The sequence below is a fragment of the Anguilla anguilla genome, chromosome 4 (assembly GCF_013347855.1).
Source record: "Anguilla anguilla isolate fAngAng1 chromosome 4, fAngAng1.pri, whole genome shotgun sequence".
Classification (NCBI taxonomy): Eukaryota; Metazoa; Chordata; class Actinopteri; order Anguilliformes; family Anguillidae; genus Anguilla; species Anguilla anguilla.
Genome location: NC_049204.1, coordinates 37,872,057 through 37,899,984, shown reverse-complemented (window position 1 = coordinate 37,899,984; position 27,928 = coordinate 37,872,057). Strand labels below are relative to the sequence as shown.

Sequence of the window (27,928 nt, the reverse complement as noted above, 5' to 3'; positions counted from 1 at the left end):
TAATTGGGTGCTGTTTACCCTCCCTTATGATGCATGCCAATATAGAAATAAAACTGATGGATTCCATGGATGTAATGACTAACAGTAATTACCATCCAGATTTGAGGAGCCGAGAGTCGAGAGGACACTGTTAAGCCTTGCAAGATTCCTGGTTAACATTCAATTTTTTGTCATCAAGCACCCATGACCTTGTGCAACAACAGGAAAGTGCTTATCTCTTTTGTTAGGTACCAGCAGTTCTTTCTTAAACATGTATTTCTTTCCTGACTAACAACGCAACAAAAAGTAACAACAAGCATAAATTACTGATTTGACCAATCAGGACATCTTCACCATCATAAGACAGAAGGTGCTTATGCACTTCTGTACATCGCTTTGGATAAAAGTGTCTGTTAAATAAATGTAATGTAATGCTTTGGCCTTCTTAAATCATAAAGTGAAAACATATGGATATTGGTAAAAATAAAAAAATATGGCTTTCCTCAAATTAATGACCATGCAAAGAATCTGCACACTGCTCAGCAATAAGAAAAACGACCCTTTTCAATAAGGCAGGGTTGCCCAATCTACCATCATGAAGGTTTTCATTTCAACCCTAATTTCGCGCGCCTGATTTTACTAATTAGAAGCTCAATGAGATCTCTCTCTCAATGAGGTGTGCTTTGTTAGGGTTGAAATGAAAACCGACAGGACAGTAGATCGCCAGGAACTGGACTGGGCAGCCCTGCACTAAGGCATTGGAAAAACATTGTTACTTAAATTTTCCATGACGCTTTAATTATAAAGTTCACAGCGCTCGGTGATATACTGCGGTACAAAAATATGTACACTGAAACTGAAACGATATCAAAAACTACAGGAGGGGAAAAACCTCCGTTTAGTTTTGTTAGTATAAGTTGGAATAATATTCATTAGGTGTGTATTATTGGTTTTTAACACACACACACACATTTCATTTTAAAAGACAAAAGGAAAAGAAAACACATTTAAACAGAACAAGAAAACACTCAAAAAGAAAAACCTCGTCTACATGTCAATAATACTAATATCCCTACCAACAATCACAAAGACAATAATTATTTTAAGAGAATTTGACATTAATTCAGTAGGGTCGTTACATTTTACACGATTGTTTTGTTTTTGGTGAAATAAGTCTCAGCTTCCCGAGGTGGCCGAGGACCTGTAAAATCTTTGCTCTCACGGCCATGGTTTATAAATATTTCAGTGAGATAATGAGTGGTTTATTTAGTAGGCCTACACACCCTGCAGTGAATACTGTAACAGCTATTTTAGATTTAGTTTGAGTATGTTCCACGTAGGCTAATACGTTTTATTGTATGCTGAGCATTGACTACAAACCTCTGATTTCTGACTTAATGAATTAGCATTTTTAAAAAGTCGTTGCATACATTACAGAGGGTAAAATACTCGTGAAAACATGGGAATAACTGTTATAATTATCGTCGAACAAGGAAGCTCCATGAACTGTTGGGTAGCCTTTCTTTTCAGCCAATACAGCCGTGACCTATCATTCTTTATTACAGGAAGACCCAGTACTAATACAGTATAATAATAAAGTTGTGGTGATTTGGCTGCAACGTAGTTAAACAATAACAGACAACCTGAGATACAACAGGAAGACATCGGTCACTTACTACAGTAGTCTATATGCCGAAAGAGCGTAGCAAGCAAATTGTATCGGACTAGTCGGTAACAGGAGCCGAATAACATGGCCACAGACTGCATCGCGAAGCCCTTATGCAAGTTTTTTGAGAAATTTGGGTGCGCTGTGGCTACGCATCCATTATGGTTTCTCATAATTCCTCTATTTCTCTCCGCTGGTTTAGGAGGGGGATTCTACTTTCTAAAAGAGAGGGAGGCCAATGACATCGAGGAACAATTTACACCGGTGAACGGACCTGCCAAGCACGAAAGACGTTTTGTCAGGGAAAACTTTCCTTACGGCGATGATTCAATGTTTTCAAGTCAAAGGCTCTACACCGAAGGAACATATGCGTCTCTTATAGCAAAACACAGATTCAATATACTGGCAAAAGCTGTTTTCAAAGAAATAATCGCTTTGGACGAAGCAATCCGCAATGTCCCTGTGAAAATTGATTTGGGGACAATGCAGTTTTCTGATATTTGCGCCAAATCAAACGGCAGTTGCGTCTCGAATGCAATATTAGAAATTATGGATAACAATAACGATGAAATGGAACAAACCAGCATCACATTTCCAATTTATAGGAACCAATCAGAAGTGTATCTTCTTGGCTCTGCAGTCGGTGGAGTGAAACTGAATGAAAATAATGTTGTCGAAAGTGCTCAGGCAATAAGACTATATTACTATTTAAAGGAAGATGAAGCCAATCGACAGAAAGTCAATTTATGGCTGGATGAATTTCTTAAAGTCTTATCAAATTACACAACTGCAGATTTCATTGAGGTATGTAGAATTTTGTTTTCATGTTCAGCCTACTCTGAAATACTGTTGCTTACTGTCGGAACCTGTTGCGCAAAATAAATTATAGCCTAGTTATTGCTGATATCTTGGCAGTCGAATTTAAAAATTCTGATCGATGAATATTATTGTTTTTTAAACGCTTTAATCCCGTGGAATTCAACACTTTTTTTAATAGGCCTTATTTTTCCAGAAACCCCCATACCGTAATGCTTAGTTTGATCCAGTTTCCAAGCATTATGTCCCTCTGTGCACTCGAATATTACCATTGCATGATTGATAAAACTAGTGAATGTAATTTGGCAGTATGTTCAGCAGAATTATATTCACATGAAGCATACACATACATTGGATGCTTATTATATGATGACAACAACAAGCCCTTGCAAGAAACATTCAGTTTTTACTAATTTGACAATATAATGGCCTACTCTTCAATTAAAAGAAGAAAAAAAAATTGACTTTACAATTATAAGGGCGCCAGTGCAGTGTAGTGGGAGTGGGCTATATAACTGGTCATGATGCTTGTTCAAATCCCAACTCAGTTCCTAATACAGTTATCCTAAATTATTTCAGTTAATAAAATACCACAGCATACATGGAACAATATATATATATATGTAATTGTAAGTTTCCTGAATGTGGTGCCTGCTAAAATTCTATATGAAATGTACTTGGCATTGTTGAGAATTGAAGTTGCTCTAGACAAGTGTCTGCTCAATGAATATAACAATGGTATATTGTCTTTTCAGGTGTCCTATTTCACTTCTCGATCACGACAGGAGGAACTTGAGGCAAATTCAAAAGAAGTGATCCCTTTATTTTCAGTGACATACTTCCTTTCCACCACTTTCGCAATCATATCTTGCATGAGGTAGCCTAAATTGTGTTACTTTTGTTACAGATTTTCCTGACTTCCTGAGCTACACAATCTTGCTTTCTGAAAATTAGTCTCAATAAGTTATGTCTAAAATTAGTCTCAGAGTTATGTTGAGGTTTGTAGAGATAAAGGTTATTTGTGGTAGATGGTAAGAAAATACCATTTGTAATATTTCTGGAAACCCTTGACACCAGTGTGGCTGTGGTGTGCTTGTAACAGCTTAATTACCCACTAATAAGTTACTTTAAAAGGATTAGTCCAGAATTATATGGAAATGCTACAGTAAGGTTAGGCTGAAGCATTTAATATTTCAAGTCAGGTCTATATAAATCCTTTAGTCAAAAGACACTTTCATCTTTTGCTTAGTTTTCGTAATGAAAATGTTTCCAATCAAAGTAGGAACAGTACTGAAAACCATAGCAAGCAAGGTTATCCAGTATTTTTCTAAAATTTCACCCAGTTTCACTTTTCCCAGTTTGTGTATCATTTGAAATTTTGTGAAACTGCTGGCACATGAGCAGTGTGTCTATTAAGGAAGCACAGCAGCTGATGTAGCTGCACTCCTCTTATACACCCACCCACAGAGCCAGTGAATAGAATACAATTTTCATTTTCAAGATACATGTTAATTGTTTAACTGAGATAAACTGTTGTTTGGGTTGTACAAAGCATTTATGACACATGTATTTTTTCCTGAATAGCAATGCAATAGTATCTTGGAAAAACACAGTGCTGACAACACCAGCATTGTTTGTTCTTATTTCAATTTTGTTTGGTGTGAATTATAATAGATTTGTTTCATTCTTTATATTTTAAATGTCATCAGATTGGACAATGTATGGACAAAGGTGTGGGTGGCAACCTTTGGAGTGCTCTCTGCTGGTCTGGCAGTGCTGTCCAGCTTTGGGATGCTGCTGTACATTGGTGTGCCCTTTTCCATGACTGTAGCTACGGCACCTTTCCTGATACTTGGTGAGACATTTTACAGGATTTCAGGACACCATCTCCAGAAAGTTAACCAAATTTTTCAATTTTCTTGAATAGCATAGTGAAGATCTTTGTGTAAATAATCTGTCTTTGTTATTAAATGATTAACACTATTTCCACTAATTATTAGTGTTTAAAAATATGCTGAAATACATTGCTTTCCTGCAGCTTTTTCATAGAAAGTGTTTAATGCTTACAAAGCATAGCCAAAAGTATGTGGACACCTGACATCCAACATCTCATCCAAAATTATGGGCATTAATATGGTGTTGGTCAATCCTTTGTCGCTATAACAACCTCCACTCTTCTGGGTAGGCTTTATACCAGATTTTATGGACCACTGCTGAAGGGATTTTCTTCAATTCAGCCAGAAAAGCATTAGTGAGGTTGGCGTTCATATTTGTCACAAAGGTGTTGCATGGGGTTGAGGTCAGAGCTCAGTGCAGGCCAGTTAAGTTCTTCTACACCAATCTCGATGAAGCCATTTCTATATCGACCTTGCCCAGCATGCCTGGGGGCACTGTAATGCTGAAACAAGAATGGGCCTTCCCCAAACTGTTGCCACAAGTTTGAAAGCACAGAATTGTCTAGAATGTCACCGCATTTGGGATTTTATTTCACTGGAAATAAAGGAACTAGCCAAAATCATGAAAAACAGCCCCAGACCAAGTGTCAACATACTTTTGCTCGGGAAAAAAGCTTCAAGAACACAAGCTTGGCGTAGAGCTGCTATCCTTCCGCCTATGGTTTAAATACAAACATGAATTAATATAGTTGCCGAAATGAAACGACCCCTCAGCTCCGCTCCGCTTGCTACATTTGCTCCTGGGGTAACACCCATTCCTGACATACCACAATCTGAGTGAATTACATTTTTTTTTTAATCAGTAGAAAACGTTACTTTCTATTTCTTTGTCCTCACTGGTTGCATGCAAAAACGAACATGCAAAAACATCGGATACACAAGCAAAATGGACATAATATGTAGAAGTGCACTTAAAAAGAGCAAACTTCATTCCTGTGTCTTCTTCACTAGTGGCTCACAGTGAGCGTACACAGTACCCCCCCCCCCCCCCCCCCCCCCCCAAAAAAAAACCTCTAACTCATTACACTGCCTTGCTGGGTAACTAAAAAATGCGTCAATTTAATTATTGCTTTTGAATCTGTAAAATCTTTGTGGGAAAATAATTTATATTTCAGTTCCGCTTTCTGCATTTTGACAGAGTTTAATGATACCTATATTGCTAATGAGATGACAGGCCAAGTGTGTAACGTTAGTACAGACGTCTGTGAAATTAAGAACTAAAATAAGCATTGCAATTCAGCCCAGTAGGTAAGGTTACCAGTTGTATAGAAACTGGCACAAGATAATGACTTCTTCACGGCAGCTATATCGATTTTCTTAAAAAGTGACTATTGAATGGACCACTCTGCTATTTCTACTGTTCAATACTTTTTAAATTATGCTACTGTAGCTACTCTACAACACCACATTTCTAATTTCATGTTAGCTAGCCCTATATATCCTCTAGCAACATACACACAATTAGTAGGTCTGTTGTGTACAATAGCCCATTAGAAACGCTTTCATTTAAAATTATGACAAGAAACTGGTGTGCGACCACAAATTTGGCCTCAACTTGCTGTGTTTGATAAAGCTAAGATCTGCTTCAATTGTATGACATCGAGAATACCAAATTGCAGGAATGTGAACACAGCAGGTGTCCAAAGGACTGCCACTTCCAAAATTGGTTAAAATTTGAGATAAATAGGCCTAGTCTACTTTAGCGAGATGGCCGCCTGCCATAACTAGCTCTTTAAACACTCTGATGAGCAAAAGGCCAATGCTGGATTCACACTGCACACAATTTTTGTCCTGACTTTCCTGTCCCCGACATATTCTTGAGATCGGCCACAACCTGCCACTTTGACCAGTATTTAGTGATTGCCCCCCACCCAGCACTGGTTGGAATGAAATCTAGCACCAGAGGGGTCCCCCAGGACTTAAAAACACTGGCCTACACAGAATTTATGTGCAATGGATGATATACTTGATAGATGTTTTTGATGACCAGCTGACTTCACATTAGCTGGTACAAGGGTTTAAATGGTCTAAAGCAAAAAATTAACTACAAGCATTTCCAAAGCAGCTTGTACAGCATCAGCCCAATGCACCAGTCATTGCACTGGGGCGTTGGGGTGTGATTGTTTCAAAGGGAAGACCACCCTGAACTGGCCCACCAGCTTAGTTGTCTTGGGTCAGTGCTAACCAAGCCCACATATTAATTCAGCCATTTGTAATCAGAAAAGTGTAGGATGGTATAGCTGCTGGTGATAATTGGCTGCTAGTGATTTACCACTGTTATCAGGTAAACAGGAAATAGGAAATAGTCACTATTACAGACCAAACTGACCAGTAAGGAGAACGAAGGTTTCTCATGTAACCACGGTTCTACGTATGAACTGAGGGACTATGCTAGTCACATACTAATAGGATGGTGGCAGGATGAGTCAAGATGAAATTTCAGAGCACTTCGTGCAACAGGTGTAGTGCATACTCCAACTCTTTTAAATATCGGAACACACCACATTACTGCATCTAGACTTGCTGAGTTTATAAGGAAATCAACAGCTGGACTAGCATAGTTCATAGAACTGTGGCCATGTGAGTAACCTTTGTTCTATTTCATATGGGGACTATGCTAGTCACATTCTAATGGGGTGACAATACCAGAGTATGTTGGTTCCCTTAAGACAAGTTAGGAAATAAAGAAAACAGAAAGCATTTTTTTCAAGACTTTGTTATTTTAGAACCAAACCTTAACCACAAATTTAGGGTTGGGTTGGGAGAGCCGTGCTAAGTACAGCCGAGCCCACTCCGTGAGGTGGTGCAACATTCACTTGGTAAAACCTAGCAAAGGTATCTGAAGATGCCCAACTGACAGCAGCACATACACTATATGACCAAATGTATATGGACACCCCAAGGTCTGGGGCTGTTTTTCTTGGTTTGGGCTAGGCCCCTTAGTTCCAGTGAAGGCAAATGTTAATGCAATCTTCTAGACAATTCTGTACTTCCCCAACAGTTTGGGGAAGGCCCTTTTCTGTTTCAGTATGACAATGCCCCTGGGCATACAATGAAGTCCTTATAGAAAGGGTTTTGTTGAGAACAATGTGGAAGACTTTGACTGGTCTGCACAGAGCAATCCTTCTCTTGTGTTATCACGACAAAACTAGATAACATGGCTTAAAATGATCCACGTTAGAAGTGTTTTATCAGTGTTTTTACTGTCTGGTTATCTTGCTACGATGACGCGTGACTAGATGACACACTCGCTTGCAATAACGCATTGGCTATTGACACAGCATCATATCTCAGATAAAAAAACAAATGTGTGATGCATTCAATCACCATTTTATTTTGGCTGGTTATTTATTTGAGAATACAGCGATGTCCTCTGGAAGTGTAGCTCCTACGCTGCTTATGTGCTCACTGCCACTTCATAAAGGCTTGCTAGCCAGCTAGCTTTCTAAAGTGAACCAAATATTTTAGCTAGCTCGCTCACTTGATAATGAGGATTGATAAACATAGTGGTCGTATAAACGCATTTCATTAAAAACTTTCACTAAATATACATACCTTTATTGCGGAAAAAGAATCTGTGACAAGTCTTGCAGTGGAGAATATTGGATGAGGCACGAGTGACAAACGTCTTATTACAGAAGTAGCGCGTCAGCTGCTGCAGTTCACACTTATATTAGAGCTCCCTCTACTGGATAATTCTAGTAAATAGCAATTGCAATGTTCGAACAGACAAGTACAGATAAATAATCAATGTTTTTTTTGTTTATTATACTTATTTAAAAATTGGGACACATCGGCTGCATAACTGCCGATCCCGATGTCGTAAAAAAAGTCGAATAATGGCCGATATATCGGCCAAACCGATATATCGGTCGGGCTCTAGTTACAGGGTGCCCTGCTGCCGCAGAGCGGAGTGCTCGAGCAGGCACATAGGATCGAATCATGTCCTGCAAGTAGATGGGGTCTGTCCTGTTGGCTGCAGTGTAGGCAAGGGTCAGGGCTTTGAACCGGATCCTGGCAGCGACTGGTAGCCAGTGGAGTGATCGCAGCAGAGGAGTGACGTGGGAGAATTTGGGAAGGTTGTAGATGAGTTGGGCAGCGGCATTCTGAATCATCTGTAGTGGCTGTATGGCACAAGCTGGCAGGCTTGCAAGGAGAGAGTTGCAGTAATCAAGGCGAGAGGTCACCGTAGCGTGGACGAGCAGCTGGGTGGAGTGCGTCGTCAGGTATGGTCGAATTGTTGTACAGAAGGAATCTGCAGGACCGTGATGTTGCCTTGATGTGCTCCTTGAGGTCCAGTTGGTCATCCAGGACCACCCCCAAGCTCTTGGCAGAGTCAGAGGCAGTCACTGTGGTGCCATCAACCGTGATTGAGAGCTCCTGTAGTAAGGAGGTCTTGCATGGGAAGAAGAGCAGCTCAGTTTTGTTGAGGTTGAGCTTCAGATGGTGGCTGGCCATCCAGGTGGAGATGTCAGCCAGGCAGGAAGATATCTTATCATTGACCTGTGTGGCCGAGGGGGGGGAAGGAAAGAAGGGTTGCATGTCATCTGCATAGCAATGATAGGAGAAGCCATGTGAATTAACAACTGAACCAAGATATTTGGTTGTATAAGGAGAACAGCGGAGGACCAGTACAGATCCCTGCGGCACTCCCGTAACAAGGGGATGAGAAGCAGAGGCAGACCCCTTCCAGGTGACCTGGTAGGACCTATCTGCAAGATAGGAAGCGAACCAAGACAGGGCAGTCCCAGTGGTGCCCATCTCAGCCAAGGTGGAGAGGAGTATTTTATGGTTGACCGTGTTGAAAGCTGCAGACAGGTCAAGAAGGATCAGGACAGAGGAGAGGCGTGAGGCTCTTGCAGTGGCAAGTGCCTCCGTCACAGCCAGGAGCGCAGTCTCTGTTGAGTGCCCGGATCGGAAGCCAGACTGGTGAGGGTCTAGCAGGTTGTTCTGATGGAGAAAAGAAGTTAGTTGTTTAAGAACTGCTCGTTCAAGGGTTTTGGACAGAAAGGGTAGAAGCGATATGGGTCGATAATTCAACATAGCTAGCTGGCTAATAACATAGCTAGTCACATAAAAGACTGATGAACTATCAATTATTAAAATGAATTCTGCATGAATATTAATAAAACTGCTGTTCTTCTTTCTAAGGGATTGGTGTTGATGACATGTTCATCATGATTTCCGCCTGGCAGCAGACCAATGTTTGCGACAGTGTTGAGAAGCGTCTGGCAGACACCTACAAAGAGGCAGCCATCTCTATCACCATCACCACGCTGACGGACATCTTGGCTTTCTACATTGGTCTCATGACACAGTTCCGCTCAGTGCAGTCTTTCTGCCTTTACACTGCCACAGCTATCCTGTTCTGTTTTATATACAACATCACGTTCTTTGGTGCCTTTATGGCACTGGATGGAAGGAGAGAAGAAAGTGAAATGCACTGGCTGACCTGCAGGAAGGTTGAATTCCAAAACCCCAAAGGAAGATATAAATGTGACAGTAAATCATGTAAGGAAAAGAATGATGATGTAGATACAGTAAATGTACATCTAATAAGTGGACTTTTTAAGGATTACTTTGGACCTTTCTTAACCAAATCATGGAGCAAAGCTTTTCTGACCCTGCTTTATGCTGCTTACTTAGCTGGCAGTATTTATGGATGCATCCAGACAAAAGAGGGAATAGACCTCAGAAATCTGGCCCCTGACAATTCTTATGTTATTAAGTATTACAGTGATGAAAAGTTGTACTTTAGTACATATGGTCCAAGTGTTATGTTGATTTTAAATGGTGAATTTAAATATTGGAGCAAAACAGAACGAGCAGCTCTCAACTCAAGTTTGGAAATATTTCAAAGTCTACCATTTGTTGACAAAAGCTTATTTGTGTCTTGGCTAAATGTTTATGAAGAGTATGCTAAATCCATATTTAATATAAATAATGAAATTGAATTTAAATCCTATTTACCTGGATTTTTAGAAAAAAGTTACTTTAAGCAAGATGTCAACTTCACCAATGACAAGATTTATGCCTCCCGGTTTTTTATCCAGACCATAAATATAGATGATGGTGATAAAGAAAAGAACATGTTGAATAAGCTAAGAGAGGTTGCAGCGAATTGTTCTGATAATAATAAGAATTATTCTTTTATGGTTTATCACCCTGCATTCATCTATTATGACCAGTATGTTGTCATAGTTAGTAATACTATTCAGAATATTTTAGTGGCCACAGCAGCCATGCTGGTCATATCCCTCTTGCTGATTCCAAACCCTCTCTGCTCACTTTGGGTAACCTTTGCCATTGCTTCTGTCATTGTGGGTGTTGTTGGCTTCATGACCTTATGGGATGTTAATCTTGATTCCATATCCATGATCAATCTAGTTATCTGCATTGGCTTTTCTGTGGACTTCTCTGCACACATTTCTTACGCCTTTGTCTCAAGCGGTAAAGATAAACCCAATGAAAAGGCCATTGATGCACTCTACACCCTGGGGTATCCCATAGTTCAGGGAGCTGTTTCTACCATACTGGGGGTGTTGGTGCTATCAGCATCACAGAGTTACATATTCAGAACCTTCTTCAAAATCCTGTTCCTGGTCATCTTGTTTGGGGCAGTGCATGGAATTGCTTTCATTCCTGTTTTTCTGACTTTCTTTGAAATCTGCACTTGTTCAGAAAAAGTCAACAATGAAAATAAAGAAACTAATGCTGGGTCAATGAGCACTTATGGTAATCCTGAATTTGATTATGGACCTAATATGGTTGAAGATGGACAATCACAGTTCACATTTTCATTGAATAACCAAAATCAGGTTTCACAATGTGTTAGTGTGAATGGGAACTGTAGCTTGGAAATGAAATTTGAACCTGACTGTCCCTGACTTTCAGAATTGATTATTCTGACATCAGTCCTCCTAATTATGATGTTACAGGTAGGGAAACAGTTAGGTAGGGAAAAAACAGTTAAGGATTCTGGTAGCTCTGTAATACTGTAAGTGTGAGGCAATCATGGAACAGTGGCATCATATCTGCAGAATTCTAGATGCTAATAGCCTCCATGCCTTGGAATATATTGGCTGTACGGGCCGCACATGGTAGCACCACTGCTCCATTTAATGATTTGTATTTTCTTTTTTTTCTATTTGTATTTTCATGTCTTTGTTCAATATCTTTATTACAGGAAATTATGAAAATGTGCAATTGTTTCTAAATCATTGTAGAACAATAAAATGTGATTTTTTCAATGCCATTCAGTTTGAATATGCTGTAATGTCCAGTTAAAACCCTCAATGTAATGAGCTGTACCACAATAACTATTTAATATAACTATTTCAAGGTATACTATGTAGGTTTTTGCAGACCTTGTAGACTCTGTGTTAAAGTAAACTTCACTCACACCTCTTTTTTCCTCAAGCCCACCAAAACCTCCATTGAGGACACACCCTCAAGCGCTACAAGCGAAATGTAAAGCGAAGAGGTAAGGTGCTCAGAGATATTGAAATTTTCACGTCGCCTCACAGCAAGAAGGTCGTGGGTTCAAATCTCAGCTCGGGGCTTTTCTGTGTGGAGTTTGCATGTTCTCCCTGTGTCCGTGTGGGTTTCCTCCGGGTACTCCGGTTTCCTCCCACAGTCCAAAGACATGCAGGTAGGCTAATTGGAGACTCTAAATTGCCCATAGGTATCGTAGGATATGTATAGTGCTTAGATTTTGGCCTTAGAGAGGGAAACAGTAAATAAGAATGTGGCCTGGCCTCCCCTTCACAAGCATCAAAGCAAATGTGATTGGGGCAATTTTAAAATTCCACTGATACCCTAATCAAGGCTGACTATCTAATGGGTCTCACCTCCTCAGAAGAGACAAATCATATGACACAGGACACCATATCGGGGGTTGGAGACCCTGCATGCCTAACATTTCCCATTACTTTTAGTTTGAATGCAATCTTTAGGTAGGCCAGTTCTTGCCATAAATTAGTCTGACCCCCCTTCCATTCTCTCCTGAACCTTAACCCGGCATCACCCAATCAGGGCAAGGTATTTAAGATGGCCACAGGAGAAAGTTGTGTGTTGCGTTTGGTTCCAGAGCCTTGAAGAAGAGTTTTCCTCTTTTTTTGGTGGTGGTTCCTTGGTTGTGTGTGTTTTTAGCTGGTTTTCTTTTCATCCTGTGGCACCAAAACTGGGAGTGAGTAACATTTTTGCAAGGTCTGGCTTATCCGTTTCTCTCTTTCTTTTCTGGTATTTATAGATTTGTTGTTTAATGTTTTGTATTATGTCTTCTGTTGTGTAATTTAGAAGTAGTGTGCCTGCATTCAATAAAGAATGTATGTTTTCAATTCATTAATATAATTGACTGTTTCTTATTGAATTCAGTTATTTAATCTTAAAACCTGGTATAGAGCTTGTTTTGACTTGTTGGCTGATTCCACCAGTTTTCTGTAGACTGACCTATCAATGAATTTGACGATTTAATTGATAATTCTAATTTTAAACATAATTATTAAATTAAATCCAATAAAATATATTTTACATGTAGGTTAAGTGAGGGGTTCTAGCATGCAATATCACTTGGTTCAGTATTCAGAGTGCTGAACAATTTAACAAGGGCATTGACTGTTGGAACTGCTGGATTCAGAAAATAAACATATTCTTAATTAAGCCTTACTTGTCCGACAGTATGATTGTATGAGTGAATGGTACGTGTGCCCTTTGATAGATTGGCGGCCTGTCCAGGATGTATTCCTGCCTCTTGCCCAATGCATGCTGGGATAGGCTCCAGCACCCCCCGCGACCCTGCTCAGCATAAGCAGGGTATAGATAATGGATGGATGGTAACAGTAATTAGGCAGTGTTACAACGATCTTTACACTGAGTGCACCCCTTTGTGCGTGGGAACATCGTATGGTAGCTACTCCGTAGAGCCCTTGCTATTTTGTGTTTTTCCTAGTTTAATATTTAGCAATTCTAGGCTCTGTTTCATGAAGCAGAATTACTGAGTTAGCTGGGTAACTGCACTGAGTAGGGGAGAGCGGGGTATGTTGTCACACTTTTCACTCTTTCTTACATTGACTGGGCACAATACATCACAATGGTATAAATGTCATACCAAATGAAAGAAAAAAGTCTTGGGTACATATGTTGTATTCATTACATCTTCATATCTTATTTCAGTACAGTTGTAGACAGTTAAATACAGTGTGCGCACTTGCCCCATCAGCAGGTAAGTTGTCACACTATGTTGGGTAAGCTGTCACATTGGATTATCAACAAATAAAAACACAACTACTTAATTGTGAATATTGATTTTTTTAAATTTCAAATTCAAAACCAAATTCAACATAAAGAACTCAAAACAACAAACAATCATCCGTAAATAACAACAAACAACATCCGTATCTGACTAATCAGGCTCATCTTCAGAGTTACAGTTCTGGGACAAATAAATTGCCTGGCCTGAGGTGTTAGGTATATTGGTATATTGCTAGGTCACAATATATTGAACAAGCTGCATCTCCAAATCAGGTGAAAAACCTGCCGTGGCTTTCTATAGCCAACCACAGTTGTTGTCACAGCTGCCTGATTTCCTACTTCTTCTGTGGGAACCTTTTGACAATACCGAGTCAGAGTATAGTAATTTATGCCAAAATCCCTCGCTGTACTCCTGATTGATTTATTTTGCAACTTTACCTGCCTCACTGCCTTTAACATTATGGCAGCAGGTGGTGTGCTGCCATTCTCCGTCTTTCTTCCTTCCCTCCATCTGAAGTTTCTCTCTCTGGGGATTAATAAAGTTTATCTATTCTATTATTCTATTCCTTCCTTCCTTCCTTCCTTCCTTCCTTCAAAATATCACAATATCAGTGTTTTTTGAGCATGTTCTATGTGCCTATTTATACAAATTGACATGTGTGCTAATGTTGGTTAATTCTCAAGGTTAGCTCAACATAGGACTGCAGCTAAAGTATCAAAAGACAGGTTAATGTCTCCTCTACTCAGTACAACAATATACATTTTAACATTCATACCTAAAATAGTTTTATTACATAAAATGTAAAGTGTCATTTTTTTACTTTTGAAGGTGAAAAATAAGAAAATTGTGCTCACCTCAGAATAGTGACTTTGACCACATGTGAACAGGAAGTTGACCATTGAACATGTTGTCACACAAAGTAGCTATTTGATTTTTGAGATAGCGTGTCTTCTGTTGGAGGTATGAACAGTGTGACAATTTACCAGTGTGACAACTTACCCGTTGTCATCTAATGCTAAAAACTCTCCCAAGTCTGCAACATGGACTGAAGAAGAGCTATTATGGGTTTTACTCCAGTTATCCAGCTACCTCGGTAAGCAAAGGTGGTTATACTTAGAGCTCTATTTTCAAACCGGCGCAAAGCGGTGCCAAGCGCAACATAAACTGTCTTTGCTAGTTTCAGACCGACGCAGTTGTCATTTTCCCGTCCAGCACACACGTTGTTTAAATAGCAAATGTATTTGCGCCCATGGGCGTGTTGGCCTTAAAATGAGGTGTGGTCAGGCGCATTGTTGGTGCATTGCTATCTTGCGGCAGCGGAATTGCGATTGCGCGATTGGCCAACAAAAACCTGGTCTTAAGTCAATGGTGCAGTATTTTACTGTTATTTTAAGGGCGCATTATTAAGATAGTAATATGCGCCTACATAGGCACAACGGGCGATATTAAAAAAAAAAAAAAAAACTTGTCAATGGTTAAAACATGTCATAATGGTTATTCATAACATTGGTAATATAATATTAATATTATATATATTAACATAATATTCATAATATAATATTTGGTGGAATCCTGCTGTTGCCGTAGATGGTTTGCTCGCGCGCTTCAACTTCGCGCACGAGCAGATCCGTTTCCTCTGCAGAGAAGCGTTCTTTCCTACTACTTGGCAAATCCACCATTATAATAGCAATCTGCCAAGGTGCAAGTGCACCTGGCTTTTAAAGGGAATGGGAGATGACAATCTGATTGGTTTATTTCATGTAATGCCCAAAACACGCCTATGATTAATGAAGAGACTAAGTACAACCCCTTTGAACCATGCGCCTTACTTTGCGCTCAGATTATCCGCCGTTAAACTAGCAAAAGTGGATTTGGACATACCCTAAATGCACTTGCGCCATGCGCTTAGATTGTTAAAATAGAGCCCTTAAAACTAGAGAGCATGCATGCTGTAGCGAATTCATGTCTCCTGATTGAGATAAATGCAGGTGAATTACTGAGCTAGCTGAGTTGCAGCTATAAACGGTTATAGCAGTTCCCAAAGGGTGGGGGAAGACATCTTGATAGAAGGCCAAATTTTTATACAAAAGCTACCCAACCTTGGGGCCAAGTTACCTGAAATAATTTAGGGAAAACTGGGTAGCAGCATTGCTTTGGAATACGGCATGTTAAATTTGTGAGCTAAGATAACCAATATTGTTTCTTGTAACTTAGCCTAATTTTGATATATACTTTTAGTCGCAGGCCGAGATTTGCAAGTCTGAATTACTTATAGATGGTGCTTTGTATGTGTGAGTAACTTGGCATTTGTGTACATTGAAAACATGCTTTTCTTCAGATACTAATTTCCTGTCCCCTTTACATCTAACATAACATAATATTGCTCTTTTTGGCATTATACATGATGTCAAAATCTTCACCATACTGGGAACATATCTTCAATAACTGTTGAAGACAAGCACTATAAGGGCAAAGTATGTATAAATATATATTTTTTTAATTTAAAAAGAATACTAAATACTCTTCTCTTTTTTTTTTCAAACCTAAGACAGATGGTACAGAAAAAGAGAACCCAAAAAATATTTCAAAATATGCATTGGAATTCTATAGCCAGTTTTATACCAGTGATGAATATCCCATCAGTGATATGCCTGCTCTTAAAGACTGTACAGTGTGTATTGATGGATAATTCCAATTTATGTTACACAGATATTTCTGTTACTGCAATTAAGAAGGGTATCTGCAAACTAAATGGGAATAACTATCCAGGGAATGATGGGTTGACCAGTGACTTCTATAAAGCTTTTCTGGATGACATTCAGTTATTTGTTTTTATTGGAGTTTTACATGTTTACCTGGAAGATTATTCTTCCATAAGACATGTGTCTTATTATTATTCATAAATACCAAAAGATTAATTTAATTAATGTAATTTTTCTTTTTATAAGTAATACCCCAGATAGTGTGAAGTTAAATTATAAGCACTCTTGCCTGCTTAATTGTTTCATTTGTGTGTTGTTGTTTTTTTTTTTTTCTTGGTTCAGTTTTTTGAAATCACTAGCTGCCGGCAAGCTCAACAGTACCACAACTAGGTAACATGGCTTTTAACTGTATACAGTGGTTTGCAAAAGCTTGTGCACTCCTGGTCAAATGTACATGTTTTGTTAATTTTCATAAAACTTCTACACATACACATTTTTTTGTTACTTTGTTCAATATGTAAAATTCAATATGTTAAAAGAAAATTAAAACTACTTGTGCATTAAAATTTACAGAAATATGTCTTGTTTCAGTTCCCTGCAAAGGATGTATTAACTTCATTTCACTTAGAAAATTGAATTGTTCAATTAATTGAAACACATAGTACACATATTGTTTTAGAACTCAAGCATGCTGTAAATGTTTCTCAGCCTCATAATGGATTCCTTGACTTTCATTTTCATGACTCCTCATGTTGACAAACGCCAATAAGAGTCCAAAGGCAATCAAAAGCCTAGAATCAAGATTAGATACTTAAAGCTGTCTTATACCTGCATGAAGGAAGCATTTGGACACACTTGACTATTCAGAAACCCCTCTTATGCCATCTGTCCCAAAAGTCATGATGCCCTGAAATAGGGGGACTATTTATAAAAAGTGCTGTGATTTCTACATGGTGAAACCAAAATGTGGCCACATTCTACCCTTTTCAAAAGGATACTTCCAGCAGGATAGTGTACCATGTCACAAAGCACAGCGTTTACTCCTTATGGCCAGTATAAAAACTGCTGTGATTCTTTGCAGCATAGTTTCAACAAGGTGCTGTAAATATTTCTTAGGGATTTTGGTCCTTGCTGACTTCATAACATCACTCAGTTCCTGCCCACTGTAGCCTCAATTTCCAGTTCTTAGCTGAGAGAAGTGGAACTTGGCGTGGTCTTCTGCTGCTGTAGCCCATCTGCTTCAAGGTACGACGTAGTGCATTCCAACATGCCTTTATGCACACCACTATTGCAAGATAGGCTGTTATTTAAATATGTATTGCCTTTCTGTTTGCTTGAACAAGTCTGCCCATTGTCCGCTGACCTCTCCCATTAACAAGGTGGTCTAAGCCACAGAAAAGCCACTCTTTGGATTTTTTTGTTTATTGCACCATTCACCATTCCACCATTCCCACTGTAGTGCGTAACAATTCTGGGAGGGCAGCTGTTTCTGAGATGCTGGAACAACCCTTTCTGGTACCAATAATCATACCATGGTTAAAGTCCCTTAGGTCACAGATCTCAGCCATTCTAATGTTTGCTCAAACAAAAAACCTCTTCATGATGTCCACATGCTTTATACACTTTGTGGCCACACGATTTGTCGTTTGGAGGAGCAGGATCTTTGCGTTAAAACAAGCAGGTGTACCGAATAAAGTGGCCGGTGAGTATGTGTGTGTGTGTGTGTGTGTGTGTATATATATATATATATATATATATACATATATATGTGAGGGGCCAAATAGGAAACAGCCCGAATATATAAATGTAACTCTGAATATATAATTGTAATTCTGAATATATAAATATAATTCTTGAATATATAAATGTAAGTCTGAATATATAAATATAATTACTGAATATATAAATGTAATTCCGAATATATAAATACAATTCCTGAATATATAAATGTAATTCTGAATATATAAATACAATTCCTGAATATATAAATGAAACTCTGAATATATAAATTCAATTCCCAAATATTTAAATGCAATTCTGAATATATAAATACAAATCTGAATATATAAATTCAATTCCCGAATATATAAATGTAATTATGAATATATAAATACAATTCCTGAATATATAAATGTAACTCTGAATATATAAATTCAATTCCCAAATATATAAATGTAATTCTGAATATATAAATATCATTCCTGAATATATAAATGTAACTCAGTTTATACTCAGGCATATCACAAGACAGTCATTTTTATTTTTTGAATAATTTCTCTTTTTTTTTCTTTATGGGCTACTGAGTGAGCAAAACAAGTTTAACATTAGCATCAGTAACATTTTACAGTAAAATCAAAGATAATCAAACAAAAATGTTAAATAATTAAAATTTGAATGAGGCAATAATTCGGACTTCATTAAGGGGTCCTTATTTTCTTGGTATTAGGACCTTTCAAGTAGGGGCACCAAATTTCACACGGGAATAGCCCAAAGAGCTAGAGAAATAGTAAATAATCTCTTAACCAGCAAGGGTTTCATAGAAACAGCTGCAGCATGCGACAGGAGTGACAGAAGACCATGTTATGGCTCAATAGCAAGTTCTCCAATTCGCACAAAGAGTACAGGTGAGCTGCTTAAACTCTTTGAATAACTTGCGATGTTGGTGTTTGAGGTGCTTGGCTAACTTAGCTATATACTGTTAAAGGTATAAAATAATAAAAATAATAAATATACTAAAATATAAAATTCTCAGTCAAATCAAAATCAAATTGTGATTGTAAGTAACAGTTCTAGTTTTTCCATTTTCGTACCGCACTCTAGTCTGAGTTGGCCTGCTTGGGAACGGCTAAAAACACTAAAACAATTCATAACACGTAAAGATGGCTAGCGGCATATGGAAGTAATTCTGTCTCACCAGATTTTGAAATTTAAAAGCCTTTGAATTTCTAGCACTGATTTTTTTTTTTTTTTTTTGCACTGAAATTATGTATCTTATTTTTTTGCCTCTGAATTCAACTCTTCAAATTTTTAATAACTAATTTTCACTTTCATATTTCAGTGTTCACAAATTCAGAATCAAAAATTCAAATAATATATATTCAAGTTGCTCAAATTCAATAGGCCAAATTCAGATGCCAAAATTTGAGGTAAAAATTTCAGATTAAACATCCGGGATTCCAAGGATAAGCAATCGATTCTGTCTCAAATCGAACCAACATCCAACCAATAAAGTTATGCTCCATTGGTCATGTGACGCCGATGCTTGAAATGACCTTTTATACAGTCTATGGAACTTACTGGAGGCGGTCAGCGATGGGAACAAATGCGAACGATGGCACTTTGTTGAGTATATTAACTCTTTTATTTGCCTTTTGTGTCGTTTGTTTTTGTAAGATTCAGTAACAGGTAATAGCTGACACGTTGCACATTAACAGAATTTATTGGACAATATCTACGCAGAACTTTTAATGAGGTGGCGTTCGTTAAATTTTTGTTAGCATAGCTAACGTTGTCATTAATTTTAATTTTTTATTTTTATGACTGACAGTGCCACCATCTTGATAGACAGTGGTTTTGCTTATGTTGCCCCACACGTGATCAGTCATTCCCAACTGCTACGTATGAGATCCTTTGGTTAATTTGATAAATTATTTCTTAATCACTACATGATTTCTCCTTCAGTTTTCTGTGATTTTAACAAATTTTCCATGACTGCTCTGTGACTTTAGCCAATATTTCCTCATTTGTGTTGTTTGATGATTTCTTGCTCAAGTTGTTGAAAAAGCGTTGTTGCAAAGATTCTCTCAGTGCACTGTAAAAAAAATGTATTCTTACAGTAAAATGTTTGTAAAAATTTACAGTAATGTTGAATCATGGTAATAACTGAATATTTAATGGCCATCCCATAAATAGCAGGATTTCATTGTTTTTCCTTCAGTAAATGGTTTTTCATTTGCGGTAGTCTTTTGATCATTTCCTTATGCCATTTTTTTACGATGTGCGTCTTCAAGGCCTATACCTGTGCCTCAGTCTTGCTTGCATCTTGATTCACTGTATATCTGCTCTTTAGAGACAGAGAAATTTCACACAAGTTGACGCTTGTTGATTGTGTGAACGTTAGTAAATACAACAGGATACACAATCAGCCATACTTACTGTATAATACTCTATCTCGTCCTTACGTGATCCTCAGTTAAATGCATGTGTAAAACAGCAGGTCACCAGCAAACGTTTTTAGTATGTTTCTTCAACCAAGCATTGTTTTGTAGTAGGAAGGACCCCCATTAAATAGCCTTTTGTCTGTACGTTCAGGGTGGTGCAGCATGATCGAAATGAACTTTGAAAATGCGTACAAGTCCTTTGAGAGACTAAAGGACGAGTCACGGTGGTCCCAGTGCTACTATGCCTACCTGACCGGAGGTTAGCATGACTGCCCCCGGTGGGCTGGAGGTCTGTTTTCCTTTCTGGACCTTATAACATCCCATGTTCGTGCAGGATTCTCCCATACTCCACATAAAAACACCACAAATTAGACTGAGGGAAGGAACCAATTTATCTACTTCATGTGAAGTGCAATTTACTTATGTTGCTTCATTTATTTCAATTTCATTATACTGGAAACATTTTTAGATGGATCAAGTGCAGAGAGGGGGCTTGTGTATTGTGGGTTTCCTGTACTGCAGAAAGGGTAAATATAAACCAGTTGTAAAAAGGGAAAAAGGTTTATCTAGGAAAGATATGTGAAAGGTAAGTGAGAAAGCAGACTAGATGACAGTGGTGGAAGATTACAGGAAAGGAAGATGCAAGGAAATAGTGGGGATTTGGTGCGTGTGTGTGTGTTTGTGTTTAAAGGATGTGAGAATGGTAATTCTTCTGAAAGTGTGGTATTCTATCACTGAACATTAAAGCACTGATGGTCCTTCAAAGTATGCAAGTCATAGTTCTGTCAGGACCACTGTCATCAAAGTAGAACTTTATTGACAATAAAGGCAATACAGTTATGTTTGGCGGTATGGCTCTGTTCTGGAGCTCTCCCGCCAACCATGCAGCCCGCGTGGATAAGGTCGGGAGGCCAGCAGCCAAACCCCCCTAGAGGGGTACACACGGAACAGATCCAGCAGCAAAGCAAGTTCTTAACACATGGGGATGGAGCAATACAAATTCTTAACACATAGCAATGGAGAATGCAAATTCTTGACGCATGGGGATGGAGCTGGGGTGGTGGAGGGGATTTACAAAGCAACGTGCAGCGAATGAGTAGAGGGAGGCTGTTTAAGTAGACCACCCTGTTAGGGAATGTACTGTGATAGGCGAACATCACTCAGCTGAGCCATCAGCTGATTCAGCCGGAGCGCTTGACTCTCGTGGCCTGCCAGAACTACGCGATGCTCCATTTTTGAGTGTAGTTTTAAACCCACCAGTGGAAATACCAAAAAAAAAACTCTACCCTCTTCCCACTCTGTTCAAAGTGTGCCAGGGAGCCACAGGAGATCTGGATAGGGCGAAGACCATCTTCAAGGACGTCCAGAAGCACTTCAAGAGGAAGAACAACCAGATTGAACAGTTCTCTCTGAAGAAGGTGGGCTTGTGCGCTAGTTTTTAATGGTTTTTAAAAGTTTTTTAAAGTCTTTAACGGTTTAGCGTGATTTCAACATTTTGGGAAACCCCCGTCTTTTGGAATTAATGAGGTGTTGGGTGCCCATGCCCTCTAGCAGAGAGGTGCTTTAGCCCAGTTTGTACTGCTTGTCTTTCCTGTTGTGTGTGTGTGGGCATGCGTGCGTGCATGTGCACATGTGCATGCACATGTGTATTTATGGCCGCACATGTGTCTCTCTTCTTTTTGTGCGTGTACATGTGCTTGTACTTTTGCACGTGTGTATGATTGGGTACATGTATGGATTGGCATCTATTTGTGTGTTCAGGCAGAGAGATTACGAAAGACTTCTCCCACAGTGGAGCTGTGTACACTGGCTGCCTTTGAGGTTCTGTACCTGTGGAAGGCTTTGCCCAACTGCTCCATCTCCAAACTGCAGCTCATGAGCCAAGGTGACTTCACTGATCCCACCACATACTATGGGGGGCCCCCAGAAAGAGCTGTACCACATTTATTTGTGTCATTCTGTGGCTTTAGTAAACGGAGATGCTGCTGCAACTGTGTGCCCGAGCCAAGTATAGTCTGTCTCTGCTTGCTGCGTAATGAATTGTGATAAAAGATTTATCTGTATTCAATTCATTGGCATCTAGTAAAGCATTAAGTAGATTTTTTTTTCTTCAAAATGGGCTTGGCTTTTATCATCAGTCACACTTTAAAGTAGTTTTAAGTCGCCTTTTTGTGTCCTCAACACGGCCATATATTTTTTTCAAGACCAGGGTGTCATTATTATATGTTAGTTTTGTTTGATGCACTTGACCGAGTAACATACAGAAATCCACAAAGTTATTATGTTTCTTAAAAATACGTTTTTGGGAATTAAATGAACCCGTGTCAATCTAAAGCAATCTGTTGTGTAATACGGCACCGTGCAATCCAAGAATTCCTTCAGGAATTTAATTCTTGACATGAAACATGATTAAGGGGCATACTAGTTCTTGATTTCATGGTTTTCAGATTTGTTTTGCAGAACATTAACTTTATAGTCAGGGCTCTCACCTTGCAGCTGTGACCACCCTGAAACCTGCAAAGCAGACAGAAAAGGTTTTATGCTGATGGGGACACAAAGCAAATGATGGTCAAGCTCATTAGCAAGGACCAGAATCAGGGGGGTGTGTACTAGGACAGAGTGTAGCACAGTGGGTAAGGAAGTGGGCTTGTAACCAAAAGGTCGTAGGTTTTATTCACGGGTAGGACACTGCCGTTGTACCCTTGAGCAAGGTACTTAACCAAAATTGCTTCAGTATATATCCAGCTGTATAAATGGATACAATGTAAAAATGCTATGTAAAAAGTTGTGTAAGTCGCTCTGGATAAGAGCGTCTGCTAAATGCCTGTAATGTAATGTATATAATACTATACGCCTTCTGTGGAGCTGTCAGTAGGTTTCCATATTAACACCTGGCACCTCCACTTTCTTACTTCTCCTTCAGTATTACAGGACGTGGATGACCCCTCACACACAGGCCTAAAAAACCTGCTTCTCGGTGCCATTCACAAATGTTTAGGAAATACAAAGGATGCCATACAGGTAATAAAAAAATGGTTTGATAATGTGGTTTGATTTTGGCCAAATTCATACAAAAAAATATTTGTACTATTTTAGATTCTGCGTATTTTAATGTTTAATGTTTACTACAATGTTTAATTGAATCGTATATAGAACTGTGCCCTCAGGACAGTCCAATTTGGGAAACACCAATACACTGTTTGGGCACATGGTGTCACTGTCCACTTAACTGAACCACAGATTTTCAGATGTGTTTTCTTAGCTCATTTATTGTACTGAAAAGCATGGAATAATAATATTGACTTGGCATTTGTCATTTTGTGAATATTTAATATCTTTTGACTGAACTGAAAAATATTTTTATGCATGAGGTGCTTTTTAAACTGCATTTGAATTGGAACTATTCAGTATTCCCTACCACGGATTTTCCTCTCTACATCCGGGTTATTCTTGTACCCGATATGCTTATAGGGGGTTGCGCTACACTGGCATTGATGCTGAGCTTTTTCTGATTGCGCTGCTTCTGACTGTGCTGATTCAGACTGCGCTGCTACTGACTGTGCTGATTCTGACTGCACTGCTTCTGACTGTGCTGATTCTGACTGCGCTGCTTCTGACTGCGCTGCTTCTGACTGTGCTGATTCTGACTGCACTGCTTCTGACTGTGCTGATTCTGACTGTGCTGCTTCTGACTGTGCTGATTCTGACTGCGCTGCTTCTGACTGCACTGCTTCTGACTGTGCTGATTCTGACTGCACTGCTTCTGACTGTGCTGATTCTGACTGTGCTGATTCTGACTGCACTGCTTCTGACTGTGCTGATTCTGACTGCACTGCTTCTGACTGTGCTGATTCTGACTGTGCTGCTTCTGACTGTGCTGATTCTGACTGCACTGCTTCTGACTGTGCTGATTCTGACTGCACTGCTTCTGACTGTGCTGATTCTGACTGTGCTGCTTCTGACTGCGCTGCTTCTGACTGCGCTGCTTCTGACTGCACTGCTTCTGACTGTGCTGATTCTGACTGCACTGCTTCTGACTGCGCTGCTTCTGACTGCGCTGCTTCTGACTGTGCTGATTCTGACCGCGCTGATTCTGACTGCGCTGCTTGTATGCAGTCTTTTCAGCTGGCGGTGAGAGACGAGGCAGGCCGACAGAGCAATTCCTACGTCCAGCCATACTCCTGCTATGAGCTGGGCTGCATCCTACTGGAGAGTCCTGAGGTGAGGCTGGCTCACCCAGAGCTGTGACCCGCACTGTCAGGGGAAGGAGCCGAGTCAGTGTGTGCAGCTCTACAAATTTGTATCCAAGAGAATTTAACAAAGTTGTGTGTGGTGCATGCTTCTGTGGTGCAAATAGAATATTTAATTTGGTCATATATAAATATGCAATGACATATAATATGTATGTATATATAATACATAATTGATACAGAGTGTCATTTCTTGGATAATGACTGTGAGTTTTCCCTGTGCTATTTCTGTTTGTTCTTGCAGTCAGTGGGGAAAGGAAGAGCGCTGTTACTTCAGGCTAAGGTAAGAGTTTGTGCAGAATTATAGCTGCTGGCAGCTGCTGGCAATGGCAGGTCCCCAAATTGGCACCATTAAAACCTGAGATGTTAAGCCATTTGTAGGCTCTTTCTATATTTAACAAGTAGTCTGGGTTGCCCTGAGAGACGTCTTCTGGGAAATTACATGATTTTTCACAGTCAGCCACAATCAGTTGTGAGAGACTTGATTCAGATTTTAGTGAATTTGTTCTTGAGAAATGGGGCCCAGAATACACTTAAATGTGAAATCTATCCTTCAGCGGTTTTAAGATGTACACACCATTGTTTTGCATTGTTTAAATACTAACAGTTAAATATTAAAAATTAACAGTTAAATTGTTTAAATATTAAGTGGTTCCATGTTCAGATGGCTCTCTTTGCAGCAGTGTACTTCACAGCTTCAAATTTCATTCTGACCATGCCTGTGCTGACTGTGGGATTTCTCACCCAGGGAGGAAGGGTTTGATTTGGGAAGGTGTTCCCTGACCTCGTAGTGCAACCGCAACTTGTCTGGCCAATCGGTTGCCCGCAGTGTCTCCCTCTCCCAAGCTTATAGTTGAGAAAATCTGAAGCTTGTGGAACGAAAGAAAAATTGGGAATCAAAAGCTGTTCAGTTGTTACTTACTTGTTTTGTGTGCTTTACCCAGCGGTGCTTTCATCCGGAGTTGACAGGTGCATTTCATAAAGCACAGTGCATATGTTGTGTCACTTCCTGTCTGTGTAGATCAGAGAATACGGTCAGTTCCTGTCTGATGATCCAACACTGCTGTATTGTGTGTGTGTGTGTGTGTGTGTGTGTGTGTTTTCTGATACAGGAGGATTATGCCGGCTATGATTTTGAGAACTCCATGTGCGCATTCACTCAGCTCTTGCCTCTCTGAAGGAGGTAGTCCCACAGTGACTCTGCCGAATATCCCTGACCATGTCCTCCACCCCAAATGTGCACCACCACCCCCCCATGTCTGCACTGTGCAACAACATAACGATATACAGGGAGCCTGGCTTTATTCACCAAAGCCATCCAAACAGCAGCATAAAAAAACGCCCTTCACCCATTTTTGTGCTGTTTACCATATAGTTGTCTTACTTGTACTAGTATGGCATATTATATTGTTTACCATATCTTAAATCCTCTTTATGATTGGTTTCATTACATATTTCGGTAATTACTGAATCAGTTGCTTCTGTTTTAAGTTTATTAATCAGTGGCTTGGTGCAGCTGTAGAGACCAAGACACCATACATTATTTTGTCCTGTTTCTTCTAACACGGTAATCCTCCCTGTTGTTTTGTACAACTGTAGTTGTAATGTATTTCCATGAATGAAAAGAGCAGTGGCAATGTGTTCTGATTGGCTACCACCCACTCTCCTCCTCCCACAAGCTGTACGTGAGAGTGGCAAATACTGAATATGGTCTTAGATGTCCTCATCATGGTTATACATTAGCTGAACTAATGCATGCATGTGGTACAAACCTCATTTGTCCTTTTTTTTGCCAAATTTAACGTTGGCAATGGAAGGAGTGGACAGGAAGTGGCTTAGAAAGAGTAAAATTGAATTTAATGTCCAGCAACAAGAAGTAAAGGGCACAGGTCATGCTTTTAGAGTTCCTAGTTTTTCCCAGTTTTTTGTCATAAAGCAAAAAAGATTTAGCAATTGATTATCTGATGCTAGTATTTGTTGTGCTGTGGTAAAATATATCCATAGGTAAGTGCCAAATGTAAATCATGAGTGAGCCGTCGCTTTTGGCTCCTGAATATCTTCCCCTTTTTTACTATATAACCAAATTGTTCCCGCTAGCACTTTGAAAAACCCAGTATGAGGGATTAAATAGACCACTTAGCAATATCAGTGTCAATAACAGTGTAAAAAACAAACTGTTTACATAATATCTCATCACATTTTTGCGGTTTGGATGTCCAATCCATAGCCTTTTTAGTTAGGTTGTGTTACATGATTGTCCTTTCCCCTAATTTTGAAGCTTCTCATGGTCTTCTCATGATCTGCCAGTTAGATAGTGAACTCAAACACCCTTATGTCGGTGCTTTAGTAAGAAGAGCAGTGATAGTCTTCTCAATCTTGTTTTGGTTTTCTGTTATTTTTGGAACCACAGTTGTGGTCTGTTTATCTGGTGAAAATGGTTTCCCAGCTTTACAGTAGATCACTCTGAGAGCAGTTGTTATTAACCCTGTAATACACCCAAAAACCCATCAGATTCCTACATCTTTGCATCGCTTCAAACTAACTGGTTTTCATTGTCTGCACCACAGTACAGCGTTTAACTTTTTATACACTAAGAAACGACGTTTTTTTCTGTTTTTTTAGAACTCAGTTTACAGAATCTGGTGCAGACACAAAGCACTGGGCAGACATCCCAGTCTTTGTGTCACGCATGGAATACACCAGAGAAAATAAAAATGTCTGACTTCAAACTCTCTTAATCTCTGTAAGATAAAGTTCTTTGGGGGAATATTGTCCATGGGTCACCTGTTGTTGACGTCATCAAGTATTGTCATACATCATCAAGCCATATTCTTGTAGACTGCCTGTATTTTTACCAAAACTATTCTTTCTACTCTTTTATCTGTCTCTAATGTCACAGTAGAATACATAAACCATGCAGTGTGAACAATATAATTTCATAGTTTTGACCAGGAAGGGTACTGTATTGTGGGATATACTGTATTTTAAAAAATGGCTCCTCTGCTGTTTGGTCAGTATGAAGTGTTGTAAAAAAAAACAGTTTCAGGACTTCTCACATACTCTTATATATTAGATGATCTCCTATTCCGCTGCAGCAGGTTGTTGAAATGTGAAACAAACACTTTAAACACCAATGGCTAATACATA

The 27,928-nt window shown here is 39.3% G+C and overlaps 1 protein-coding gene and 1 pseudogene across 2 annotated transcripts; both read left to right on the top strand.

Moving 5' to 3' along the window:
- Nucleotides 1-1,530: 1,530 nt before the first annotated feature.
- On the top strand, nucleotides 1,531-11,999 carry LOC118225304 (patched domain-containing protein 3-like). 2 transcript variants are annotated; one of them, XM_035413483.1, is made up of 4 exons: nucleotides 1,531-2,449; nucleotides 3,217-3,338; nucleotides 4,171-4,316; nucleotides 9,568-11,999. In XM_035413483.1, exons 1-4 carry the CDS (start codon nucleotides 1,730-1,732, stop codon nucleotides 11,301-11,303), a joined length of 2,724 nt encoding a protein of 907 aa, XP_035269374.1. In that variant the 5' UTR covers nucleotides 1,531-1,729; the 3' UTR covers nucleotides 11,304-11,999. The 2 variants fall into 2 exon arrangements, with proteins under 2 accessions (XP_035269374.1, XP_035269375.1); XM_035413484.1 differs by having other exon boundaries at nucleotides 3,217-3,273; nucleotides 9,568-9,673.
- Nucleotides 12,000-13,239: 1,240 nt separating this feature from the next.
- LOC118225298 lies at nucleotides 13,240-26,252 on the top strand (annotated as a pseudogene).
- Nucleotides 26,253-27,928: the final 1,676 nt, after the last annotated feature.

Coding starts and splice junctions, on each gene's coding strand:
- LOC118225304 (XM_035413483.1), top strand. CDS start 1,730: ATGGCCACAGACTGCATCGCGAAGCCCTTATGCAAGTTTTTTGAGAAA. Junction 2,450..3,216: donor CAACTGCAGATTTCATTGAG/GTATGTAGAATT, acceptor TTGTCTTTTCAG/GTGTCCTATTTCACTTCTCG. Junction 4,317..9,567: donor GGCACCTTTCCTGATACTTG/GTGAGACATTTT, acceptor CTTCTTTCTAAG/GGATTGGTGTTGATGACATG.